This window comes from Amblyomma maculatum, chromosome 8, assembly GCF_055883805.1.
Source record: "Amblyomma maculatum isolate TAMU_Amacu chromosome 8, ASM5588380v1, whole genome shotgun sequence".
NCBI lineage: Eukaryota > Metazoa > Arthropoda > Arachnida > Ixodida > Ixodidae > Amblyomma > Amblyomma maculatum.
The window spans coordinates 99,983,768-100,005,630 of record NC_139351.1 but is presented as its reverse complement, the minus strand read 5'-3'; the positions used below and the strand labels follow the sequence as shown (position 1 = coordinate 100,005,630).

At 45.0% G+C, this 21,863-nt stretch overlaps 1 protein-coding gene across 1 annotated transcript in view; it reads left to right on the top strand.

Moving 5' to 3' along the window:
- Window positions 1-21,863, top strand: part of Tnpo (transportin 1) — a 64,255-nt gene that overhangs the window by 16,588 nt on the left and 25,804 nt on the right. The window contains exons 8-15 of the mRNA XM_084576965.1: window positions 3,537-3,597; window positions 10,990-11,315; window positions 11,481-11,630; window positions 11,759-11,833; window positions 13,819-13,905; window positions 16,387-16,494; window positions 21,233-21,391; window positions 21,467-21,554. Coding sequence (XP_084433091.1) covers window positions 3,537-3,597; window positions 10,990-11,315; window positions 11,481-11,630; window positions 11,759-11,833; window positions 13,819-13,905; window positions 16,387-16,494; window positions 21,233-21,391; window positions 21,467-21,554 — 1,054 coding nt within the window. The remainder of the gene's footprint in view (window positions 1-3,536; window positions 3,598-10,989; window positions 11,316-11,480; window positions 11,631-11,758; window positions 11,834-13,818; window positions 13,906-16,386; window positions 16,495-21,232; window positions 21,392-21,466; window positions 21,555-21,863) is intronic.

Genomic DNA, 21,863 nt, shown 5'->3' with positions numbered 1-21,863 from the left:
GACAACATTTTCAGTGAATTTTCCCGTATGGTTACTACATTTACCTTGGTGTCAAAAGATACACGTGATTAGCTTTCCAGCAAAAGAAAATAACTAGCAAGCGCAGGACCAGAAATATTGATCTTCCAAAACTGCAACACCATCAAAATCGGTGGACTGTGGGAAGCACACATTCACAGTACATTTAAATTTTTTTGTTTTTTGGGCGGATTTGCACCAGATCTGCACTACTCGTCATTTTCTCGTGCTCATTCCAAAACTGCAAACTGTTTTTACCCAATGCAGGCAGTTCTAAATATATTAAGGAAAATTGATCTTTTGTTTGGAGGAAGCAGGGATAGTAAACATCAGATCTTGAGGAGAAGATTTTGATCCATAAATAATCTAATCTTAAAGGACTGCAATAAAGCATAAATGAGCATTCTAGGATGATTTGGAAGAAAGTTGTGGCTTGTCAAATTTGGCAAAGACAGTGCTCATTTTGGTGACTGGGACAAATGATTTATTTTGATAATTTTGGCAAACAGTGTTTAAAAAGCAGTATTGCAGTATTATTGCAGAATTTAAGATTTTATCTTTTTGGCAAAAAAACAGGAATTGTAGTGATAGCTGCTCTTAAGCCAAGATATTGCTCCTCCAAAATGGTAACTGTGTCCAAAATTCAATTTTTAGAAATCAGAGAAAAATGTTTTTGGCATATTTTTGGCCACTAATTTTTCCAAGGGCTCGATCTGTCGCGCCCATGAGAACTGCTTAGATATCACTTTTTCATCTGCATCGTCATGATTACGATGCTCGTACGCGGCGGGAATTGCCTCGAGGAAATCGTTCGCTCTCCTATCTGTCATGCCGAGCACCGCTGGCTACGCCCTTCTGGCCCATCATGGAGCGTCGGAGCTTCATCATGAATTGCTGATAACAGAATGGCGCGTCACCGGTGCACCTCTTATCTCTACTTTTCTCAAGTTTTTAGGCTGGTATGGCGCTCGAACCTAAATTTTTCGCTTTTAACGCCGTGGTCGTGATGACGGAATGTCGCTAAAGCCAGCTAGACTTTTTCAAACGTGACTTTTTCAAAATGGTGCCAGGTCGCAAGCCGTCGACGCCAGCAGCCAACCGAAAGTGGTAATTTGGGTCTCATGCTTTCAGAGCCCAATAGCGCATTTTTCGCACAAATTTGTCCCTTTGTTTTCCACTTCCAGTGTTCGCTCACGGACACCAATTGAGACATGGAAATAGCCTGAATCACGATCTTTCGATTGAGACCAAAATTATGCGGCCGATGAAAACCCAGTGGGATTTGACTTCAATTTAAAGGGCCAAGCGTTAGATTCCCAACTTTGGAACGCTTGAACATACAAAATAGGCGGTATTTTTCAACCAGAATTGGCGGGAAACATCTCGGAACTGTGAAAATGAAGAAATAAAGAATCAGATTTTTAGACCGGTTTTCGGCCGCAAAGAGTCGTGTCCGCCTATAACCATGCTGTACAAAAACAGGGTGTCTAGCAACCGGGAAAACTTTGAATTGTCAGGGAAATTTAATTCGTCAACAAGCGTAAAAAACCACAAAGGACACGAGGAGGGGACAGGACAAGGAGGCTTTGCTTTGTTGACGATGAACCAACACGCCCAAACATTTTCCCTTTTGAATTTTCATTCACCAGGAAAAATCTGAGAAATGTCAGGGAAACCATCAAAAATTTAGCCAAGCCAGATAAAATGGCACAATATATTCTGCAATGCATTTTCATTTTAAGCTAACGCATGGTAAGTATGTTTTTCATGCAGATATTTTTGTCTCGCCAGAGTGCGGCCTCCGTGGCACCTGCGCCCAAGGCGAGGCGCGATGTAATACTTTGACGCCAACGCATGGCTGAGCTGCCACAATACAAGAACTGATACGCACGTTAGGTGCCTACTCAACAAAATATGCGGAAGTGCTGCGTGAGAGTAGTACGCGAGAAAAATCGGGAATAACCGTGCCAGCAGCAGGCAGCGTGAAAGTGATCGGCGAGCTGGGCTGTCCAGCGCATGAGCGGCCATATTGGATTGTATTGGATTAGCTCGGCTTTTTGCAGCATGGGGGGCTCGTGTGCTCTGAGTCTGGCATCAATGCGCTCATTGCGATTTTCATTTTTCAGAAAACGTTTGGCATTTTTAACAGCCAATAACACTATATGACAGTCTTTTCACTATTGTAAATGGCAGAATATGAATAAATAGCTTTTTGTTCTGAATTTTTCTTCTATGCTCATGCGTCTACATTTTTGAGCCTCTTCACTTGTCAGGGAATTTAAACTGAAATAATCAGGGAAAATCTGGAAAACTCGGGAATTATGAAAATAGTGGTTCACTAGACACCTTGAAACAGCCCTGAATGACCTAGTAGTGGTGTTGTTGTACTCTGGGTTTGTAGTGTGTGGTTAAATTTTCATCTCAAGAGTGCTGCCTAAGTTGGCAGCTCCTGTCAGTTCAGTCATGACGGGGTCTCGTGACATTGACTAAAGTGCTGACACAGACACAAGCGTCACTGCTGCATGAGCTTGGAGAGTTCAAACGCACAAGCAACGGCTTATAGTCTGACCAGGAGCCCTAGTTCTAATGCACTAAAATATGTAGATTAGCGTTTCTTGGCATAAGATATGAACAGCGCCTTTTTTTTAGTTTCTGCCTGTTGATGGCAGTCAAGAGCTGAGATCGCTCCATTGTTTTTTTCGCATGCTTCAACCCTTAAACTATTGCACTGTGAAGACGTCATTATGATGGCTGACTGTTGCCATGTTCTTCGTTCCATGGATGACGCCTGCTCTTATGTAAGCACATAGCTTTTCTCAGATGCTTGATGGCAGTTGAGAGCTGAGATCGCTCCCTCATTTTTTTTTTGCATCCTTCAACCCTTAAAGTATTGCGCTGGGGAGACACCATTACGATGGCTGATGGTTGCCATCTTCTTCGTACTGTGGATGAGGCCAGCTCTTGTGTAAGCACATAGTTATTCTCAGATGCCGTGCTTCCCATACCCCAGGCACTGCAAAGTTGCTGCTGCGTTTCTACAATACTCTGTGGGAACATCACATATGTTAGCATGTTGTCGTTCTTTGATGCTTCACCCTGTGCACCTAAGCGTTGTAGGGAAGCCATTTTGGTGGGTGAAATCCGCAGCTCATGAGAACTGCATATAGTCTGCCCCCCCCCCCCCCCCCCCCCCCACCATGTTCGGCTTGCTCGTACGTTAGTGTATGTGCAGTTAATCACTAAACGTAAATCGTGTCATGCAGGATCATGTTAGCAGGAACAAAAAGAGGTTACTCTATGGGACATTCTTATGGCCATTTTATGTTTGCAGAAAAAAAAAATTTCATAAATTGTTCTCATATATCAGACAAGTTCAAAGATTGGTGTTACGCGCCTAGCTATATCCCGCGTTGTGTTTTCTGCACCAACGGTATGAGGCTGGTTGGTCTTGTGGAAAACATTTTTGTCTGGTTGCTGCTCTTGGGCTCCTGTGAAGTTGCTGTTTGGCCCCTTTGCAGGAGGATTCTGTGTCAGATGACGGCCTCGATGATGACAACACACTGTCAGACTGGAACCTGAGTGAGTGGAACTTTCAATCTAGATGGGTGTGATTTCTGAGGGCATATATGTGCGAGTGGAGCCCACTGCAGCGCCTTCTTTGCTAATGGGTGGCCGGTCAGTATTACTAGGCCTAACGTGCTCTGCGTTGAGGGCGTAGTGGAAAATGTGCCCAGACTGGGATCGGAGAGGTATCTAATCTAGTTACCACAAGCACAGTCAGCTTGCATTGAAACCAGAGTGCCCAACACCTTCATCAGTGAGGCAAACTTAAAAATATAGCTAGATGAGCATTGCCTCGCACCAAACACTCCAGGTCACAGGAAGTCCGAGCTGTCAATAGAACTGTCTTTGCAGGCAGTCGTGCGCCAGATCACATGTGCTCCTGTGGTGATCACGTGTGGATTCTGCACACATGTGCTTCCCTTAGTTCTGATTTTTAATGCCCTGGAGTGGTGTGACAGCAATAAAGTACTCAGCCAGCCTCTTTACAGCCAGTTCCCGCCGGTCGCCATACGATGTGGAGCGCGTATAATTTTGTGTTGATAGTCAAGGTTTTTAATGCATTATCTGCATGGGTGATACTCCTAGAACTTGCTAATTCGTATTAAGTATGTGGGTTGGTGCATGAACAAAGACTCATAATCGGTGTTCCCCTTACGTGTAGGATGGTATTTTTGCAGTGGCAATAAATGCAGGATGCTATTAGTTGTTTGGTTGATTTGGTCACAAATGGCTGCAATTCGTTGTTGCTTTATTTTCAGGAATGGGGTTTGTTTTATGCTTGTGTCTGGTTCAATATTTAGCACTTTTTCATATTGTTTGCTCATGGTCTCCCTTTTTTGCAGTATGTGGTATATTGACAGGCACTGCATTAAAGAAAGGTATTATGGGGCTGTGCTTTGCTGCTCAATTACAAGCTTGCCACCTTGCTTTATATTAAGGGGGAAGAGGGTGTTAGAAAAAAAAAAAAATTTAATACTGGGCTTAGCAGAATGAAAACCTCAGTTAATATGTACTTTAATGTGCTGATTTCAAATATGGTATCCATTTTTGTGCAAATGCTGCCATTATTTTTTTATCAGGAAATATCAGTCATGGTGTACTGACAAATTTTTGAAAAACTTGGTTGCATCCATCTAAACAAGCTTTATATCAGTAGATTCTACTCTCATCAAGGTTTGCAATAAGGGTAGTTGCATTGTTCTATCTCTCCTAGAACGAAAGTTACAGCTGTTTGAAGTTCACATATAAAAAGCAAGGAAAAAAGCACTATATTCTTTTTGTTTTCTAAAACTTCGCAACTAGGTAAGGTTATATTTGGTGACCTTATTGCCAGCAGCAAACATTCAGCTTCCAAACAAAACAAACATGGTAAAAATTAGGTGAATGGCAGCCGAGAAAAGCTGATCAGAATTTCGTAGAGTGATGAAAAAAACCAAACTGAAAAAAACACAAAAAAAGAAATGCAACATATTCAAGCATAGGAAACACATCAAAGTGCTTTATTATTGGAAGCAAACAGCCTAGAAGGCACCTGGTGAGTAGTCAGCATCACGTTTGTATCGCTGGTGTCGCTTTGCTGATCGCAAAAATGTGTCCGAGGCTGCGTGTTTTCGCATGGCACTCGTCAATCGTCGACAGTCTTTTTGTTCCGCTCTTTTAGAACTGGTGCAGTTCTCCAATAGCTTCAATTCTCGAAGTATGTGTGCAGATGCTTGCTTCACTCCAGAATTAAAACGCATAACTGCTTCGGCGACTGCAGCCTGAACGGCAAACAGTGAGGCATGTTTGTGTTTAGGCATCAATGACCAAATGACCGAGTGGAGGGATTCATTGGCATTTTGACTTTTTCCCCTTTGGCAGCGTTTTAGCAGTTCCTTATCAGATAGCCGCTCATACACAGGGCGCAGCGCCTGCTTTACGTTGTCAGGCAGGTTGTAACTGTGGCTGGGTGGCGTCTCTTCTCTGGCAGCAGCAGCATTATGCTTACACCAAGAGTCTGGCCACTTGGACACAGACTGTGATCAGAGAGCTGGTCCGTCGAAGTCACGTGGTAATAGGTGGCCACTACCGCCTGCTGCATGCTGTCCACATCACCAACATTGGACTTTAGGGCCCAGCTGTAGTACTTAGAAAGCTCCTCAATGAGATCGCCCGTCATGCGGCCTCTTCCAGTAAGGGAGTCACCACTGCTTTTGTGCTTCTGCACAATGTTCCGCAACGCTGTCCCCATGCGCTTTTTAACATGGTTAACACAATCTTCTTTTTGGACAGCTATGTATCCATAAATGTTTGCGTCTTCAACAGAGCGGAACGATCGGCTGTCGCCATCACACAGCATCACTGTGTAGCGCAGGCCATGGCGTGAAAGTGAGCGCTCAAAAAGAGTAACGGCAGCCTCAACTTCCATTTGCCCCGATTTACTGTCAGTATTCCTCTGACAGTCATGCTTAGACAGCCAGAGTTGATAGTTGGGCTCTTCCTTTGGTGGTGCACATGTGCAGCCCGCACAGAAGTTTGAGAGAACCACATAGTCTAGAACATACCCAGAAAAGAGTTCTATCACTGTGCCCACACCAATATGGGATGTGTGACCCCTAGTCATCCATGTGCCATCAAAACAGACAGCCACATTTCCAGGGCTGTCAAAGCATAGCTCCTGGTATAAGCCCTTCACTGACAAGGCACAGCTGGAAAGCACCTTTTCTGCAGCAATTGTTGCTGCTGGCTTCAGCTTCGTTTTCAGATGGCCCTGGTAGCTCTTGTGGTGTAGACCCCTGTGGGACACACCCATTGCCGAAAAAATGTCGTTGAGGGCAGTCTGGCCATTGCCTGTGCTCTGCATAGCGCAAGCTGCGAGAATATTTATCTCAAATGGCCTGCACTTTGCACCACCTTCTGCCCACCGAGAGCTCCATTCGTTGACGATAGCTCCACAATTGCGGCACTCCATGCACAATTTCACTGCAATCCCGTACTCCGCGCCGTTTTTTGCAATGACGTCGCCACCGCAAGTCCGACACACAGTATTTTGAAGCAGCCTGTTTATCGCCGCCAAATCGATGAACGCGTAGGTAGCTGCAGAAGCTGGTGGGCCAGCAAGTGTGCATTCTGATGCGAAAGTCCCCATCTTCCTCTGGCTCGCCGAAATTGCTGTTAGGCTCGCGAGTTTATCATCGGAGTCCTTCTGCAGCTTCGTTTGGTCAGCGCTGGTCAAAAACCTTGTGTCGACTCTAACGCGCTGCCGCCGATCGCCGATCTCGTCCGAGTCCGCGGGCTGCTCCGTGTCGAAGGCTGATGCCGTACTCGGCGTCGAAGCATTTGTCACGACAGTCGATTCACGCTCCAGCACTGCACTATCGTTCGCTGAAATCGCTTCTTGTGTTATCAGTCCATCATCCAGCTGTTCGCCGCTTTCTGCTGTCGTTTCGACGTGCTCCGCTCCCGCGACGAACACCGGAACACTTGCCAAGGTCGCCTCGTCCGCCGGTTGACATTTTGGCACAACGCTGTCGCTGGCCGACATCGCTGGAGACGAACCCGTGTCGTCGGCATTCTTTCTGTTTCATTTTTTGCGCTTTTTTCCGAATTTGTGCACGCTGTGAAATTTCCAATATGGTTTCCCCATGGTGCTTTTTTTTTTTTCAAAATAGCGTCTCCCACGTTAGCACAGAGTGTCCGAAGAAAATGGCACCGGCCAATTGCAGACGCAGATTTCGCCACGTGACTGCCCACAACCAATAGCATGGCCGCATTTCACTTCTTGTTTTCATCTTTTTCTCGTCTGCGAATCCTGACTGGCCTTTCATTTTGGCGGGAAACAAGTTGAGGCGCGGCTCTTTCAAACAAGACCAAGATCGCAGCGCTGCAAAGCATATTCATGGCACGACAGGCGCCGCAAAATAGGCGTTTCGTGATGTTTTTTCGCGAGCAGTTCTGTCGAGATTGCATGTTTAATCTTTGATTTTTCGATAAATATGCAGTGTTGGGCCACCAAACTTGTCAAAATGATGGAAAATGATGAGATGCATCCAACTATGACAACAATGAAAAATCAAATTTTTGGCGACTTTTCGGTCCCAAAGACCCGCGTCCCCCCTTAACTCTTTCCCTACTGTGCGCAAAATGACCGTTTTCTGTAGGTTTCAGATTTTTTTTTTTTCTGTAAAAACTATTGTGTCTAAAATTGTATGCAATACACGAAAAGAAAGGAAAATAGGTTTGCTTTTTATGCATACAACTTTGAAAGGAAGTTGTGGGTTGTAACACAAAATAATTTCCCAGAAACCAGATTTAAAAAATTGAACAAAACTTGTCGAAATGCACTTGCAAATGAAACGACAAAAATTTTAAAATTTTTTCCAGATATACAATACAAAATGTAGAGCATTTTATTGGCCAGTCCCTGTGAAAAAAATTTGCCGACGATTATGTTACTTCCTAGCATAGGTCGCGCGCACTCACTCATGAGTGCACTCATATCGCCTCACTCACACTCGCACAGTGGTCGCGAGTGCGAGTGAGTGGCCATGAATGGAAGCGGCCATGAGTGCGAGTGAGTGGCCGGGAATGGAAGCGGTCACGAGTGTGAGTGAGTGGCCATGAACAGGACCGGGTGTGAGTGTGAGTGAGTGGATGAGAGTGTGGACGGGCATGAGTGTGAGGGAGTGGCCGTGAATGGGAGCGGCATCAGTGTGAGTGAGTGGCCGCGAATGAGAGCGGGCATGAGTGTGAGCGAGTGGACGTGTATTAGAGTCGCCGCGAGTGCGAGTGTGAGTGGCCATGAATGAGAGAGGGCATGAGTGTGAGTGCGAGTGAGTGGGGTTGAGTGTCACTGGTCGTGAGTGTGAATGAGCCCCTCCTCGTGGTGCCGACCCGTGCTTCCTAATGAGAAATTTGAGCACAGCTGATCAGCTGTTTCACCTTTTCGATAGATTGAAACAGAGATTTCAAGCAAGACTGTATGTATAATTACAGACAACTTTTTAAAATTTTTCACACATATTCCTTCAAGAAGCACTCCACTAACAGTTCTTGACTGTCATGAAGGAAGCTTTGTGGTCGTCCGAAGCCTTCCACTACGGCACCTCTCTCCTTTTTCACTGCCACTTTTCTCCTTTTCTTTACAGCTCGGTTAAGGTGTCTGTACAGAATTGTGATGATACTGCGCCTTTTCTTTGCTGTCAACCAATTTTATACGCCGATGCCAGCTGTACTGAGTCTGTTTTCATGGTGCAGCGTTCGATTAGGTTCTTTAAATTTTCATTCCTCCCCCGATTACATGGACCCGATCGAGGAACTGCCAAATGAAAGCCTCCACACGGACACTGGATTGAATGCCCGGCGGGGTCAGCTTCATATAAGCGTGAATTTCCTGGTGACATCAGCACCAGTAATGACAAGATGTGATGTCATTATCACTTTCAGTTATTTGACACGGCCAGATGTGACATCATGATGATGTCATATCCGGTCATGACATCACGGCCAATAACGTCTCCATGTGATGGGTCATCTGTCATTTACTCATGACTCTAGTCATGACTAATGATTCATTAGTAGTTAATGACTAGTTGATCATTAGTACTGGTTAGTGACTTGTTACCCATTAGTACTGGTTTTTGCCACGGAGGAAGAGGGGGGCGCGCGCTGGTTAAAACGCCGTCGGCGACGACGCGAAATGTAGGAACGGACGCTAAAGAGCTCTCCGATGCGGAAAGAGCATACTATCGGTATATATAATCTTTCAAAAATAGACTTTTAGCGATTTTTCGGTTTTCTAAGGTCGCATCCCCCCCTTAAAAAAAGACCTCCTAGGAACATGCGCACATTTCAGAATGTCCACATCTCATCCTAAAGCTAAGGAAATTTATATAAGTTTAAAGAAAAAAATATATGGCAGTAATTGTCCAAAATTTAGTCGAATTGCTAACACATCACAACTGAGAAAAAAAAGGAAATTTTTAGGATTTGCGGTGGACTTTTGAAATGTCTGCATGTTCCTAAAAGAGGTTCTTTTTGAAGCAGTAGCTTCACTCTGCCAGCTAAAGCCAGGTATCGCCGGGTGTGCAGCAACAACGAGTATGGCGCTGGCATGCAGTAGCTGGCGGTAGCCGAACACTGACTGGACATTACATTTGGCTGGATCTGCCAGCTCTGTCATGGAAGGATAACCTAGGCCACACAGGCACATTCATGCGGCTTGGTTAACACTTTCCTGTCTGCAGGAAAAGGGTTGGTTTTTGGGTGGTGTCACTAATATTTTTGTTTATTTAAGAAAGCTTGTTTGGTACAGGAGTGTCTAGTATCAAATTGTAGAGGAGGAATTCCTCTTCACAATGGTATTAGTGACAATTCGTATATTTATATTATAAGCGATGAAAAAGAGAACTATCACCAAAAAATTGTGGTTAAAAAAGTACAAAAGTCTGTTTCTTGATCCAAAAAAAAAAACTTCTCAAACTGTACGTTTTTTAGAACAGGGACCAATGCAACATTGCAGCAAATTATGCTGAGTTAGGAAAGAAAACAGTAGTCGAGGTCTATTACGCCGAGGTCGACCCCTGGCCGTCCTCTAGCGGAAAACACGACTCCCTGCTCTGCCGGCGGAGAGTAATACTACCCAAAAGACGTCACCCTTCAGACAACAGTTGTGACCTTCAGAACAGTGATCTCTTCCGATCAGCGCGCAGCAAAAGCGGAAATGTTTAGGGGAGCGAACCCGAAACTTATCGAGGCATGGCTGTCCACGTTCCGGGTTGGTTTGATGTAGTTTCGATGTCAGTGCTAAAGTCTGAAAAGCTGAATTCGTCTTACGAGTCATCACTCTTATTGTTTGCATCCAAAAACGAGCTCTCCGATGCGTCAACTTCCGCGCGCGGAACTGCGCGGTAGCAGGTGTACGCAACGTCGACGCCATGATGTAAACAAGGAGCATCGATAACCTGACTCCGGAGACCATCTGGACGGGCGCGACACGAGGGAAAAATTACATCAAAAGCAAAACTGAAACAAAGGTTCCTCTATTTCCCATTGGATGACGCCACTTGTCAAGGAGCACTTTAAAAGCGGGAAAATTCGAATCGTGAAACCATCGATAGTGGGCTATCAATGGGAATAGGCACGAACAGGAAAGCGTTAAGTGGGATTTATATGTTGGGTAGTAGCCTATGCGTCAAGAAGGATCTTAAGTATCCATAATTTTTTTGTAAGAAATTGCCATAATGGCCCACAAGAAATGACCTAATTAGGATAGTTATTTTACTATGTCATCTAACCAAGATATTTGAAATCATTTCATTCTGCACTTGTACGCTAAGTTTGAACAAGATATGTTGAAAAATAATAATAAAAAAAGAGTTTTCAAGAACTTGAAAGGCAGTTTGACAGGGTGCTACACTGGCAACGCAGGGAAGTGTTCGGCGGCTGCCCTGGATGTGCTGGCCAACGTGTTTCACGAGGAACTGCTGGGTGTGCTGCTGCCCATCTTGAAGGAGACGCTGTTCCATCAGGGCTGGGAGATCAAGGAGTCAGCCATACTGGCACTGGGTGCCATTGCTGAGGGCTGCATGGGGGGCATGGTGCCCCACTTGCCAGAGCTGATCCCCTACCTGATTGGCTGCCTGAGTGACAAGAAGGCCCTGGTGCGGTCCATCACCTGCTGGACCCTGAGCCGCTACTCCCACTGGGTGGTCAGCCAGCCGCATGACTGCTACCTTCAGCCCCTCATGACCGAGGTGGGTAGTGTTGGGTGGCTGTGCACTGGCTTACTTTACCTACAGGGAGTTGCCGCATTAGTGTTTGTCACGCATTGGGCATGAGAGGTTTGCCTCTCAGGATAGAGAGCATTCCTACAGCTGGCTTCAGGTATAACTCAAAAGTATTTCTTCCCTGATGCCCAGTTGCTGAAGAGGGTCCTGGACGCCAACAAGCGGGTGCAAGAGGCAGCTTGCAGTGCCTTTGCCACTCTGGAGGAGGAGGCCTGCACAGAACTGGTGCCCTACCTCGGCTTCATCCTGGAGACACTCGTGTTTGCCTTCAGCAAATATCAGGTGAGCTGTGGGGACTGAGGGTAAGCCTCATTTTTTTGGGGGGGGGGGGGCCATTGCCACCTTCTGTCACGTGGGCCCAGTCAACAAATGTCTTTCTCACGGATTGATCTTCCTTAATTTTCTTGCAGCACAAGAACCTTCTTATACTTTATGATGCAATAGGGACCTTGGCAGACTCTGTGGGACACCATCTCAACAAACCTGTAAGCTGATGTTCCTTGCTTTGGCGTTTGAGGCTTGTTCCTGCCATGCATTGTTGAAGACGGCAGTGCGCTTATTACAGTCGGACCTGGATATATCAATTTCGAAGGGAATTGCGAAATAGTTTGGTATAGTTTGATTATTGATAATTCACTATACAGAAATCTGCTTGAGATGCCACTTGTGATCATGAAGAATGATACCATAATTGTTGCGTAATCAACCTACACTCATAATAAACCCACCCTCCACTTTTGTCACTGAGAGTTTGAAAAAAATATATATATAAAAACGCGTTAGTCGGTGTCGCGTCCCTCCGTTTCGGTCGTGGCATCCACAGCTCATTTATTGGTAGTGCGCTAAGATGCTGCGCAGTGATAATGTCATGTTTATCTTTTGACATACTTTTGATGCTAGCTCCTGCGGCGGCAGGGAGCAAACTTGGCAAAGTGTCCGTGATGGCTTGATTTCACAAGCCTGATTCAATTTATCACGCCGCATTCGGGGTGGGCGGAGTCCACTGCCACAAAATCATTGGAAAGCGTGATAGCAGCAAACGTTATTAAAAGCGAACAATGCTAAAAGCTGGTGTCATGATCGCAGCTGACCGCGTGGCTTTGATGATTCACAGATGCAAGAATAGACAGCATCCGCAAAAAAAAAAAATGCCACTTCCTAATTCCTGCAGCTGCCATAGTTTACGCTAAGCCGCACGTTCAGCATGATGACAAGGATGGACGACTCTAAAAAAAAAATTAATAATATTAAAAACAGCACATTTGTCGCTTTTTAACATCCGCAGCCGCCATATCTTACACTATGCTGCACATTAAGCATGATAAGGATGGGCGACTCTCGCAAAAAAAAAAATTTGCTGCATCCTAACGTTGCAGCCACCATGCTATGCCGCACGTTCAGTACAAAGACACATAACGCACAAAGAGCGATGCGAACTCGACCGTCTTTACTTTGTAAATAATGTACAAAGCTCCCCCTGTCCTTTCTTCCTATCACTCCCCTCTCTACTTCCCCTCGCTATCCTCTCCCTATCCCCTTTTCCTTCCCGCCGGCCGCAGCTCAAGTGCTTCAGTTTTTTAGATAGCAGTTGCCGCGGCCGGCAATACTCTTTTCCTTCTTTTTGATTATTTAAAAAAAAATAATAATAAATTAACCACTACCAAGGGTTCACAACACACACTGGAGAAAGCATCAGACGCTCTTGTCTGCCACGGGCTGAGTTGGCTTGTCGCGTAGTGCGTGCTGCTGCTAATAAAGATCGGGAAAGAGAGAGGAAGCTGAGATAGAAAGAATGGGCGCTTAATGAAGACCGGGAAAGAGAGGAAGCTGAGATAGAAAGAATGGGCGCATAATGAAGACCGGGAAAGAGAGAGGAAGCTGAGATAGAAAGAATGGGTGCACGCTTGCATTTCGCTCTATCGCGTTGTTTCCCCTCTCTCAAACACCACGGCTGCATTGGCTGCGTCTGCTCTATAGCGGCCATTGCGGAACCGGTTCCCTCTCGTACCTTCACGCATAAGGCTTGCAAACGTCGCTTGCTGGCGTGCGGCAAACGATCACCTCAGATACTCGCGCCTTTGGGGAAAGGGCACGGTGCTGCCCTAGGCCAGCCGTCGCTGAACTGTTCCCTCTCATCCCTTCCGCGCATCTTGAAAACGTCATGTGACAAACTGCCGAGGGTAATGCGATCGTCTTTGGGGAAGGCACACCTTTCAGGGCATGGTGCGGAGTTCGATATATGACGCAGCTATCCTATACGTCTACATGAGGTTTTCTAGGGGATATTTCGGGAATTCGATATAACCAAAATTCGAATTATCTGGGTGCGACTGTAGAGTGCCCATGCAGAATTGTTTAATAGTTGAAGGACTGGCATAAATGCAGCAGTACGCTTATTTACTTGTTAGTCTGCACTTGCTGATAAATGCAGCTGTTCTTAGTGCTTTCCTTTTTGTATGCATGTACCTAGGAATACATCAACCTTCTGATGCCACCATTGATCGAGAAGTGGAATGTTTTAAAGGATGATGACAAGGACCTCTTTCCTCTACTAGAGGTATGTTTTTCATCTTTGTTACACAGTTTCTCATGTGGCCATCATCTCCGCATGTTTTTGTGTGATGCTCTTGTTCTTCCCCCACCCCTGTCATGATGACACCATTCAAGCTGAGCCTTCCCTGGCTCTGATCATATGTGAATCGTACTGTCTGACTGAGATACCTCCCCTCCCTGCTTTCTTTTCTTTGTTGTAATTGCTTCTGTTTAAAACGATAAACTGTGTCTTATAGTATGTAAAACCTTGGTACAGTAAAACCTCGTTAATATGTACCCGCTTACCAAGTAGTTGCTGTTAAAACGTAGTTGTGAAGATTCCCCGGCAGAGCCGCTATTGAAACCCATGTATTGGTCGACCGCTTAAAACATAGTGGCTCATGAAGTGCCTACTTGTTAATACGCACTTTTCGTTGCAGTTCGGCTGACGCCGTGCTGCGACGCAAAATGTTTTCACCTTTCCAAAAAGCGTATGAACGTACAAATTGCCGGTTATACAACTGTAGTGTACTAGAAAGTATTCTAGAGAAAGTACACGGTTATTTTGACCACGTTCCAACAAACACTGTTCGCCGCGGTGATATCCATGTCAATAGGCAGCCCGAGAATCATTGGCCGCTTCGATATCGTTGTTGGCAGCCCTACCTCAGTAACCATCACAGTCGACCCAGCCTCGGTACCAATCCAATCCAATCGAACCCGCCCACGGGACTTCGCGCTGCGCATGCAGGCATGCAGTTACGACGTAGCGGACATAGCCTATCTTCCGTTCTTTGCTTTTTGGATGTAGTGCACAACCGGTGATTGTATCATCTGTATTGAGCTGTAATGCTTTGCGAAGCGGTTGTTGCGGGAGTGTGTGTGTGAACGGGCGGCACTATGCCCCTCCCCAAAGCAATGATATCGAGAATGAGGACAGCGGCGATGACTTGGAAAGAGCCGATTCAGGCCTTACTGTGACAGAAGCAGCTCAGGCATTAACTGTTATGAGAGCGTTCGCTGAAAAGATGGGCCTTATGGAGAAGCTTGCTCGCGGTCTCTCTGATTTTGAGACTGCTGTTGTCACCACGCGACTACCACAGCGGCAACTGAAAATGAGACTTCTGGTCGGCAGGACGGGAATAGAGTGCACGTACGTGTATTCACAGGAAATTTACAGTGCCTAGTTTTTGTTCTTCACTTTTGGAGGGTGAGTAATGGCAAATTTGTTGTAATCGGTTAAGGTGTACTGCCTGATAGTATGTACTTTTGCCGCGTCCCCGCCAACTATGTATTAACGGGGTTTTACTGTAATACATAGCTGCATAACAAGTAGTTACCGTATATTGCCGCGTATAAGTCGACATTTTTTTTTTAATGTCCTTCCAAAGTTGGGGGGTCAACTTATAATCGGAGACGATGTATATGCGGAGTCTTAAAGTCTGCCTATATGGGAGGCCAAAGTAATTTCGATCTAGTCGCGGATATCATTCCCCGTGCACTCGTAATTTTATAATAGTGAGACACGGTGCGAAAGTGGATCTGTCTTAAAAAAACTTGAATTTAATTGAGATATGCACCAAAGGTTTGTTTTAATACGATACCAACTTGTTATCGACAAATCGTGGGCTTTCCACGGAAAAACAGCAAAAGCCGGACAGGCCGACAGTGTTTGATACAAATGGGACAGCTACAAATCCAATCCATAACTAGACCACACGTAACCAGTCACATGAACCGAGAAGCATTTTTGCGTGTTGTGCAACGCTGTGTGCCTACACGGGTGCGGCACGGCGAAAAAAATAAAACCAAAAGCGAAATTGAAAAAAAAGGACTCTTCCCCACTGGATGCCGCCCACCACTTGTCAAGGAGCACTTCGAAAGCGGGAAAATTCGAACCGTGAAACCATCGATAGCGGGTTATCGATGTGAATAGGCGCGGACAGAAGTGTTAAGAGTACCTCTGCAAATCCTAGTGTCTCAGGTGAGGGGGTATCCCCCACGGTTGTGATTGTCGAAGAGTTGCTGCTCGCCAGGCTTGTGCTGACATGAGGCTTGATACAGAAGTATTTGGCGCTGCACCCAACTTCTGTCCCAGCGATGGGCTGCGCCGCCATAGTAAAGTGGTTTTGCTGTGCAGCAGCTAAGCTGACTCACGAAGTTTTGCAAAGGGTTCATAGTCTCAGCGTAAAGTACTTCCTCGTACGTCCCAGCTGCAGCGACAAAGTGGAGTTCTTGTGTGAAAAGAAAACCAAATGACAAGGTTTTTTTTTCTTCGTTCTCTTTGTAAACATTCTGGTTGTGAGTACAATGCAGGTTATAGTGTACGCAGTGTAGCTATTCTTTGTTTGCAGTTCTATAAGATGTCTCTTTTTGGTAGCTTTTTTTTTTAATTTCTTTAATTTTCCCTTTTTTTACACATTTCTCAATCCTGCTTAGGGGTTCACAGGTGAGCATTTTGCGGGTACTTGCATATTGACTTCAGCTGGCAAAAATTCTTGTGCAGTGCCTGTCTAGTGTGGCAACTGCTCTTCAGTCGGGATTCCTGCCCTACTGCGAGCCCGTCTTTAGGAGGTGCGTGTCTCTTGTGGAGCAGACGCTAAATCAGAACATGGTGAGTGCCCTTTGCCTGTTTCTTTCAAAAGCATGTCTGTAGCTTTGATAGTCACTGACCAGTTTCTAATGGTAGCTCCAGCAGGGTCGAGCACTGTGAGTAGTGGCACACTGATTGTAGGGTCAGTGGACCTGAATATGGGAATTTCATGAGAAATGAGCGATGTCATCACAGTGACAAATGTCGCACTGCTTTGCACTTTCCTGCCCGCGGGAAAAGTGGTAGTTATGGGTAGTGCATCTAAGTTTTTGCAATTACCAGAACATGTTTTATACTAAAGTGCGTCATGTTCAATTTTAGAGGAGCAAATTTTCTTTCTAATGGTACTAGTCACAACTAACCTATTTATCCATGAGACTATGGAAATTTTGTTTCATGAAAAATTTGAAGGAAAAAAAATAGTAAAAATATCAGTGTTTTCTTACAGGGGACACACACATCAAACATGCCTTTTCTGCAGCAAGGACCTGTGCATGACGTCAGTAAATATCACCATTTTATATGCAGAGTATTTAGAGAGCGAAAAAATTCAGTCCACACTGAAAATTGTGCAGGCGGAAAAGCAGTGCCAATGCTCCTGGTGGTTGCTTAGTGCAATACATGACAGTGCATAGCCATTGGCTAGTGATGGGTCTTGAAAAGTGCTGACACCCTGCAGATAAGAACTGTGGTCTTTAGAACACTCACAATATTCTACAAAAGCAAGCAGATACTTTTTCTTCAAACTTCTAATGAAAATAAAAAAAATCAGTGCTCCGCTTACTCAATTCACCTGTTATAAGAACTAGGATTTACTGAGCAGTGAAAAATTATTTTTATATTTGCTTGCTTCGGTGCTCCAGCCTTTTTTTTTTTTTAATTGGGTCATGCATACTTGACAGGCTGCACAAAAACAGTTCGGAACCTTCTTCTGTTTGGAAAAAGTTCCTAAGCATTTGGTCTCCCAATTCCACCTGCGCTGGGGTCACCAGAGGATCAGAGTCTGGCTTTTACTCCTTATCCTCGCTTTCATCAGGAGGGCACACAATGGTTTCCAGTGTGTTCTCTGGACATGTTCCCACATCACTATGTGGGCATATTCATCAAATTGAATGCCCATGGCGGTGCAATTCGCCAGCAGATCTTCCTCGGCATCTTGCACTTTGGGCATGTCATACTGTGTGCATGGCTCTTCTGCAGTTGCAGTAAATCCTGCGTGCCGAAAGCAGTTTGCAATGACTGTTGCACTAACCTGCCGCCAAGCGTCATTCGATAGATAAATGGCACGCAGCATATCCACCTTAACTCCTTCCCCTGTTCCATGCACAACAGCATCCTCCAAAGAAGAGTTCTGCGGAAACGCGACTTCATTGCTTGGATCGCACCCTGATCCATGGGCTGCAGCAGTGCTGTGTGGTTCGCTGGTAGGAACTCCAGCGGTATGGACTTGAAGTCTGGAACAGTTCCATGCCCAGGGCAGTTGTCAACGAGGAATAAAACTTTCTTCTGTTGTGTTAAACGGGCATCCTCGCGATGAATACATTCACTAAAAATGGCTTGAGTCATCCACACCTTGCCGTTGGCTTGATAAGAAACGGGCAAGGCCACGACATTGTGATTGTGAATCTTTGTGAATCTTTTAAGTCTTCACAAAAACTGTGAAAGGCGCTTACTTGAGGAAAACAAGAATTTTTTCCAAAAATAATTTGACAAAACAGTATTCGTACCATCGTAAATTGGCCCATTTTTTTTTAGAGATTCGGAGATAGTTGCTTTTGGAGCCTAGGACGTTTCGCGTGGAATGACCCAGCAGTCGATCATCGTGATTATCGCGCAGCCTGCGAACGTTGCTTCTAGAGGCCGTCACGCTGCCGCAGAAACTTTAGCAGGTACTAAATCTGAAGTTTTACTTTCAGCTGCAGCTACCGATGAATCCCGCTAGAAATCTTGCTGCCTCTTGGCGTGAAAAATCGAAACCACGAGAGATTTTTCTAATGTTTTTGCGATCGTGTTATCTAAACTCCTGAGGAAATACAATCATATTAGCCATACGAAAATGCATTATTTCTGTAAGCCGTCTGCCGGGAAAGAAAGAAAAAGTGCCAAAAAATGTATTAAGCAGGATCGTATCAGTGAGATTTCACTGTATAGGAAACTTGTAGGCCAAGCTCACCAGGTGTTTTTTGCGTTGCTATTTAAAGATATCAAGTAATCAATTAATAAAATAGTGGCCATCTTCAGGCTTCTCTTCACAGCAGCGAAGCAGTGCGGAGGAACTTGACGATGTCATTATCGGGGATGTTTCAAATTTCAATTGCTTTCACCCATTTCCTTTTGTGGTGTGTCTGATGCCTCCAAACAACGCCTCGTGGTCTTTCCCTTTGCAGGCATTGGTTATCTCTCTCAGTGCAAGCGTTTATGCGTTGCAAATACATCACTTCTGCAAATGACGACATTATTGGTGTCCCTACTTGGCACCATGTGCTACGGAGAAGCCTGAACACCAAAGCAGTTTCATTCAGCGATTATGGCATCAGTGTAAATGCTAGTGCAAAACCATTTGGCATGATTTACTATCGGCTTTCACAGATTCTACTCCTTTAGTTATAGGCAGCAGTTCATGCTGAAACTCAACTTCTCACAGCACTAAGCACAAATTTCTGCAAATTCAGAAGAACAAAGCATCAAAAATTTTTTTGGAATCATTCGCTATCTTCCATAGCCAGCGCAGCCAGTCTTATTTTCACTGCTGTGACATGACTGGCAAGATTAGTCATGCAGTGCTGAAGACTATTTCATGCATACGTGCAGGATTTGAGCGTGCTGATCAAGTTGTGTAGCTTTTTTGCTATTGCGTGCAGAAGCCAATATATTTTTTTGTCTGAAATTCTAAGAGGGGATAGCATGTTTTCACAACACTGCCAGCATGGGCCAAAGACTCATCCAGCTAACTGCTCCATCTGCGACAAGCGATTGTGGCAGAGACATCAAAAGTAACGCTTACAGGCAGATTAAGGGGGGACATGAGTCTTAGAGCCATTTTGGTTATTTTTTCGCAAATTGTAATAAAAATTCACAACCTTACTGAATCTTTCATGCTGATTTCGAATATGCAATTTTTTTGCTGTAGCCCAATTAGTTTGCAAGATGATTAATAATCAACTAGCTTTGTTTAAGGCCTAAATTCAGAAATAACGGGGTGGTAAAAACTTAAAATTAAGGCATTAGATAGCCAGCAGAGTAAAGAATGAAATATTGGGAGCAATTTCCCGATATGTTAATTAGCATTCATTTGGTAGCCTTATAAGTACGCGTATCAGGTGGGAGTAAACTCGTCAAAATAACTAACTTTCAAAAACAAAAAAATCTGCTTCCAACACTTCACACTGCATACATTCAACTTCCCGTTGCAAAAAAATATTTCAACTCTACGTGCTCTGGGTGCAGAGATAGTATTGAGGCCGCAAAAAAAAAAACGGGGGATTATTTAACGGCCATTTACTGATGCAATGCACACATTTACAATTTAAAATGGCTAGAAACCTTTAGGGATGTAGTCTCATTGCTTTTCAACGTCAAAGTGTCGCATCTTTTATTTTGATTTGCAGTTGCAGCACATTCAGTTGTCACTTTTTCAGGTGCTCAAGTCACATGCAGGCAACAACTTTTTTTTTTTTTTTCTTTTTTAATGTGCGTCGTTTGTCACGTTCTCTCATCAGGACTGCGGTGTGGAACATTCATTGCAGAAAAACAATTTCATTCAGGAACCACTAGTAGAGCGCCTTTCCATGTCTCTGTAGGCCCCCTGTTGAACCCTTTTTCATCCATCGTTCATTGCATGGGCAGCACTGGCATTGCTTTCGTTCTCAATCTTGAGCGCGTTACGTGTGATTGTTGATACTGTCGGTTGCTTCAGGTCGTACTTGCGCACCAAGATGAACACTTTTACGCCATCCTTGTGCTCACGTACAATGTTCCTCTTTACTTCTAGCGGTATTGCCGTTTGCTTCCTCTTCTGCGCCGGCTGTGTTGCGCTTCCTGAAGGAGGAGCCTCCTTTGTTTTCCACAGAAAATTTAGGGCCAGCAAAATTGTCGCGATCATTATGGCACGCTAGGAGAACCATGCTAAAAAGACACGTATGCGAACGCTGCTGCATGCCTGCCACATAATGTGCAACCACAAAGCGGGGGCCTGTACAAAGCAAATAGGGGAGTATAGTGCAGCGCACAATGGATTGCTCCACCGTGCAGAGGCAGAGAGGGAGCGCTTGAAGCTCTCTCTCAGAACACTGCCTAGCAGCACCTTATGCCTTCCCTCCTCCTCCGCGTCTCTGCTGCATGCAAGCTTCCCCGGCGCACCCGACCAATGCATTGTCTTGACGCGCTCTGTCTCGATTTTCTTTTCCTCTTTGTCTGCTGCATTGGCGTTGTCGGCGTCTCTGTGTACATGCGCGCTTTTGTGGTCGTCTCGTTTCCGCGTTTTTGTTGATTTTCAATGACCATATTTGATTGTTATAACTGATAATGTAATATGACGCCATTGTAATAAGTGGTTTATTTTACCATATAACTTATGGCAAATCGGACGGTGCAATGGCTACCCATTGTTATATCTGATATATTGTGAAAACTGTTATTGTTATAAGTGGGTTAGACTGTCACCAACCTTTACGGGGGGAATGCAAGCAAAGTGCCTGTGTATAAAGGCAGAGTGAGTAGAGGTTCTCGGTAGCATACAAGTGAGCCTCTTGGTGCGCAGGCCAATGCAGCCCACCCGGACCAGTTTGAAGCCCCCGACAAGGACTTTGTGATTGTGGCGCTAGACCTTCTGAGCGGCCTGGCTGAGGGCCTTAATGGCCACATGGAGTCCCTCGTCATGTCCTCCAACATCATGCAGCTGTTGTACCAGTGCATGCAGGTGGGCTCCTGCTGATGCGCGTCTTGCGTTCTGCATGTGCATCAGCTCTGAACCTGCCTTGGCTCGCTCTTGCAGGACTTGATGCCTGAAGTGCGTCAGAGTTCATTTGCCCTCCTGGGAGACCTGACCAAGGCCTGCTTCCAGCATGTGAACCCCTGCATCTGTACGTTGATCCTGTGGATCATTCTGTCTCTGTTTTGATGCCGGGAGCAACGCTTGTACTGTGTATGCAGTCTGTCCTAAATTAATTGAAATTTAAGGGGGTTGGAAATAATTTATTATGCTGATTATTCTATATATAAACCATGCCAGCAGGTGAGCCTCTTTATATATCCCCTTCAGGCGCCAGTTAAATTTTTTGAAAGGAAAAACTTTTTTTTTTGCACCATGCATGATCAGTAAGCCAGGCAGAATTCAAATATAAAAGATTAAGCAAAAATATTTATATTTTATTTGCATCCACATATGTAGA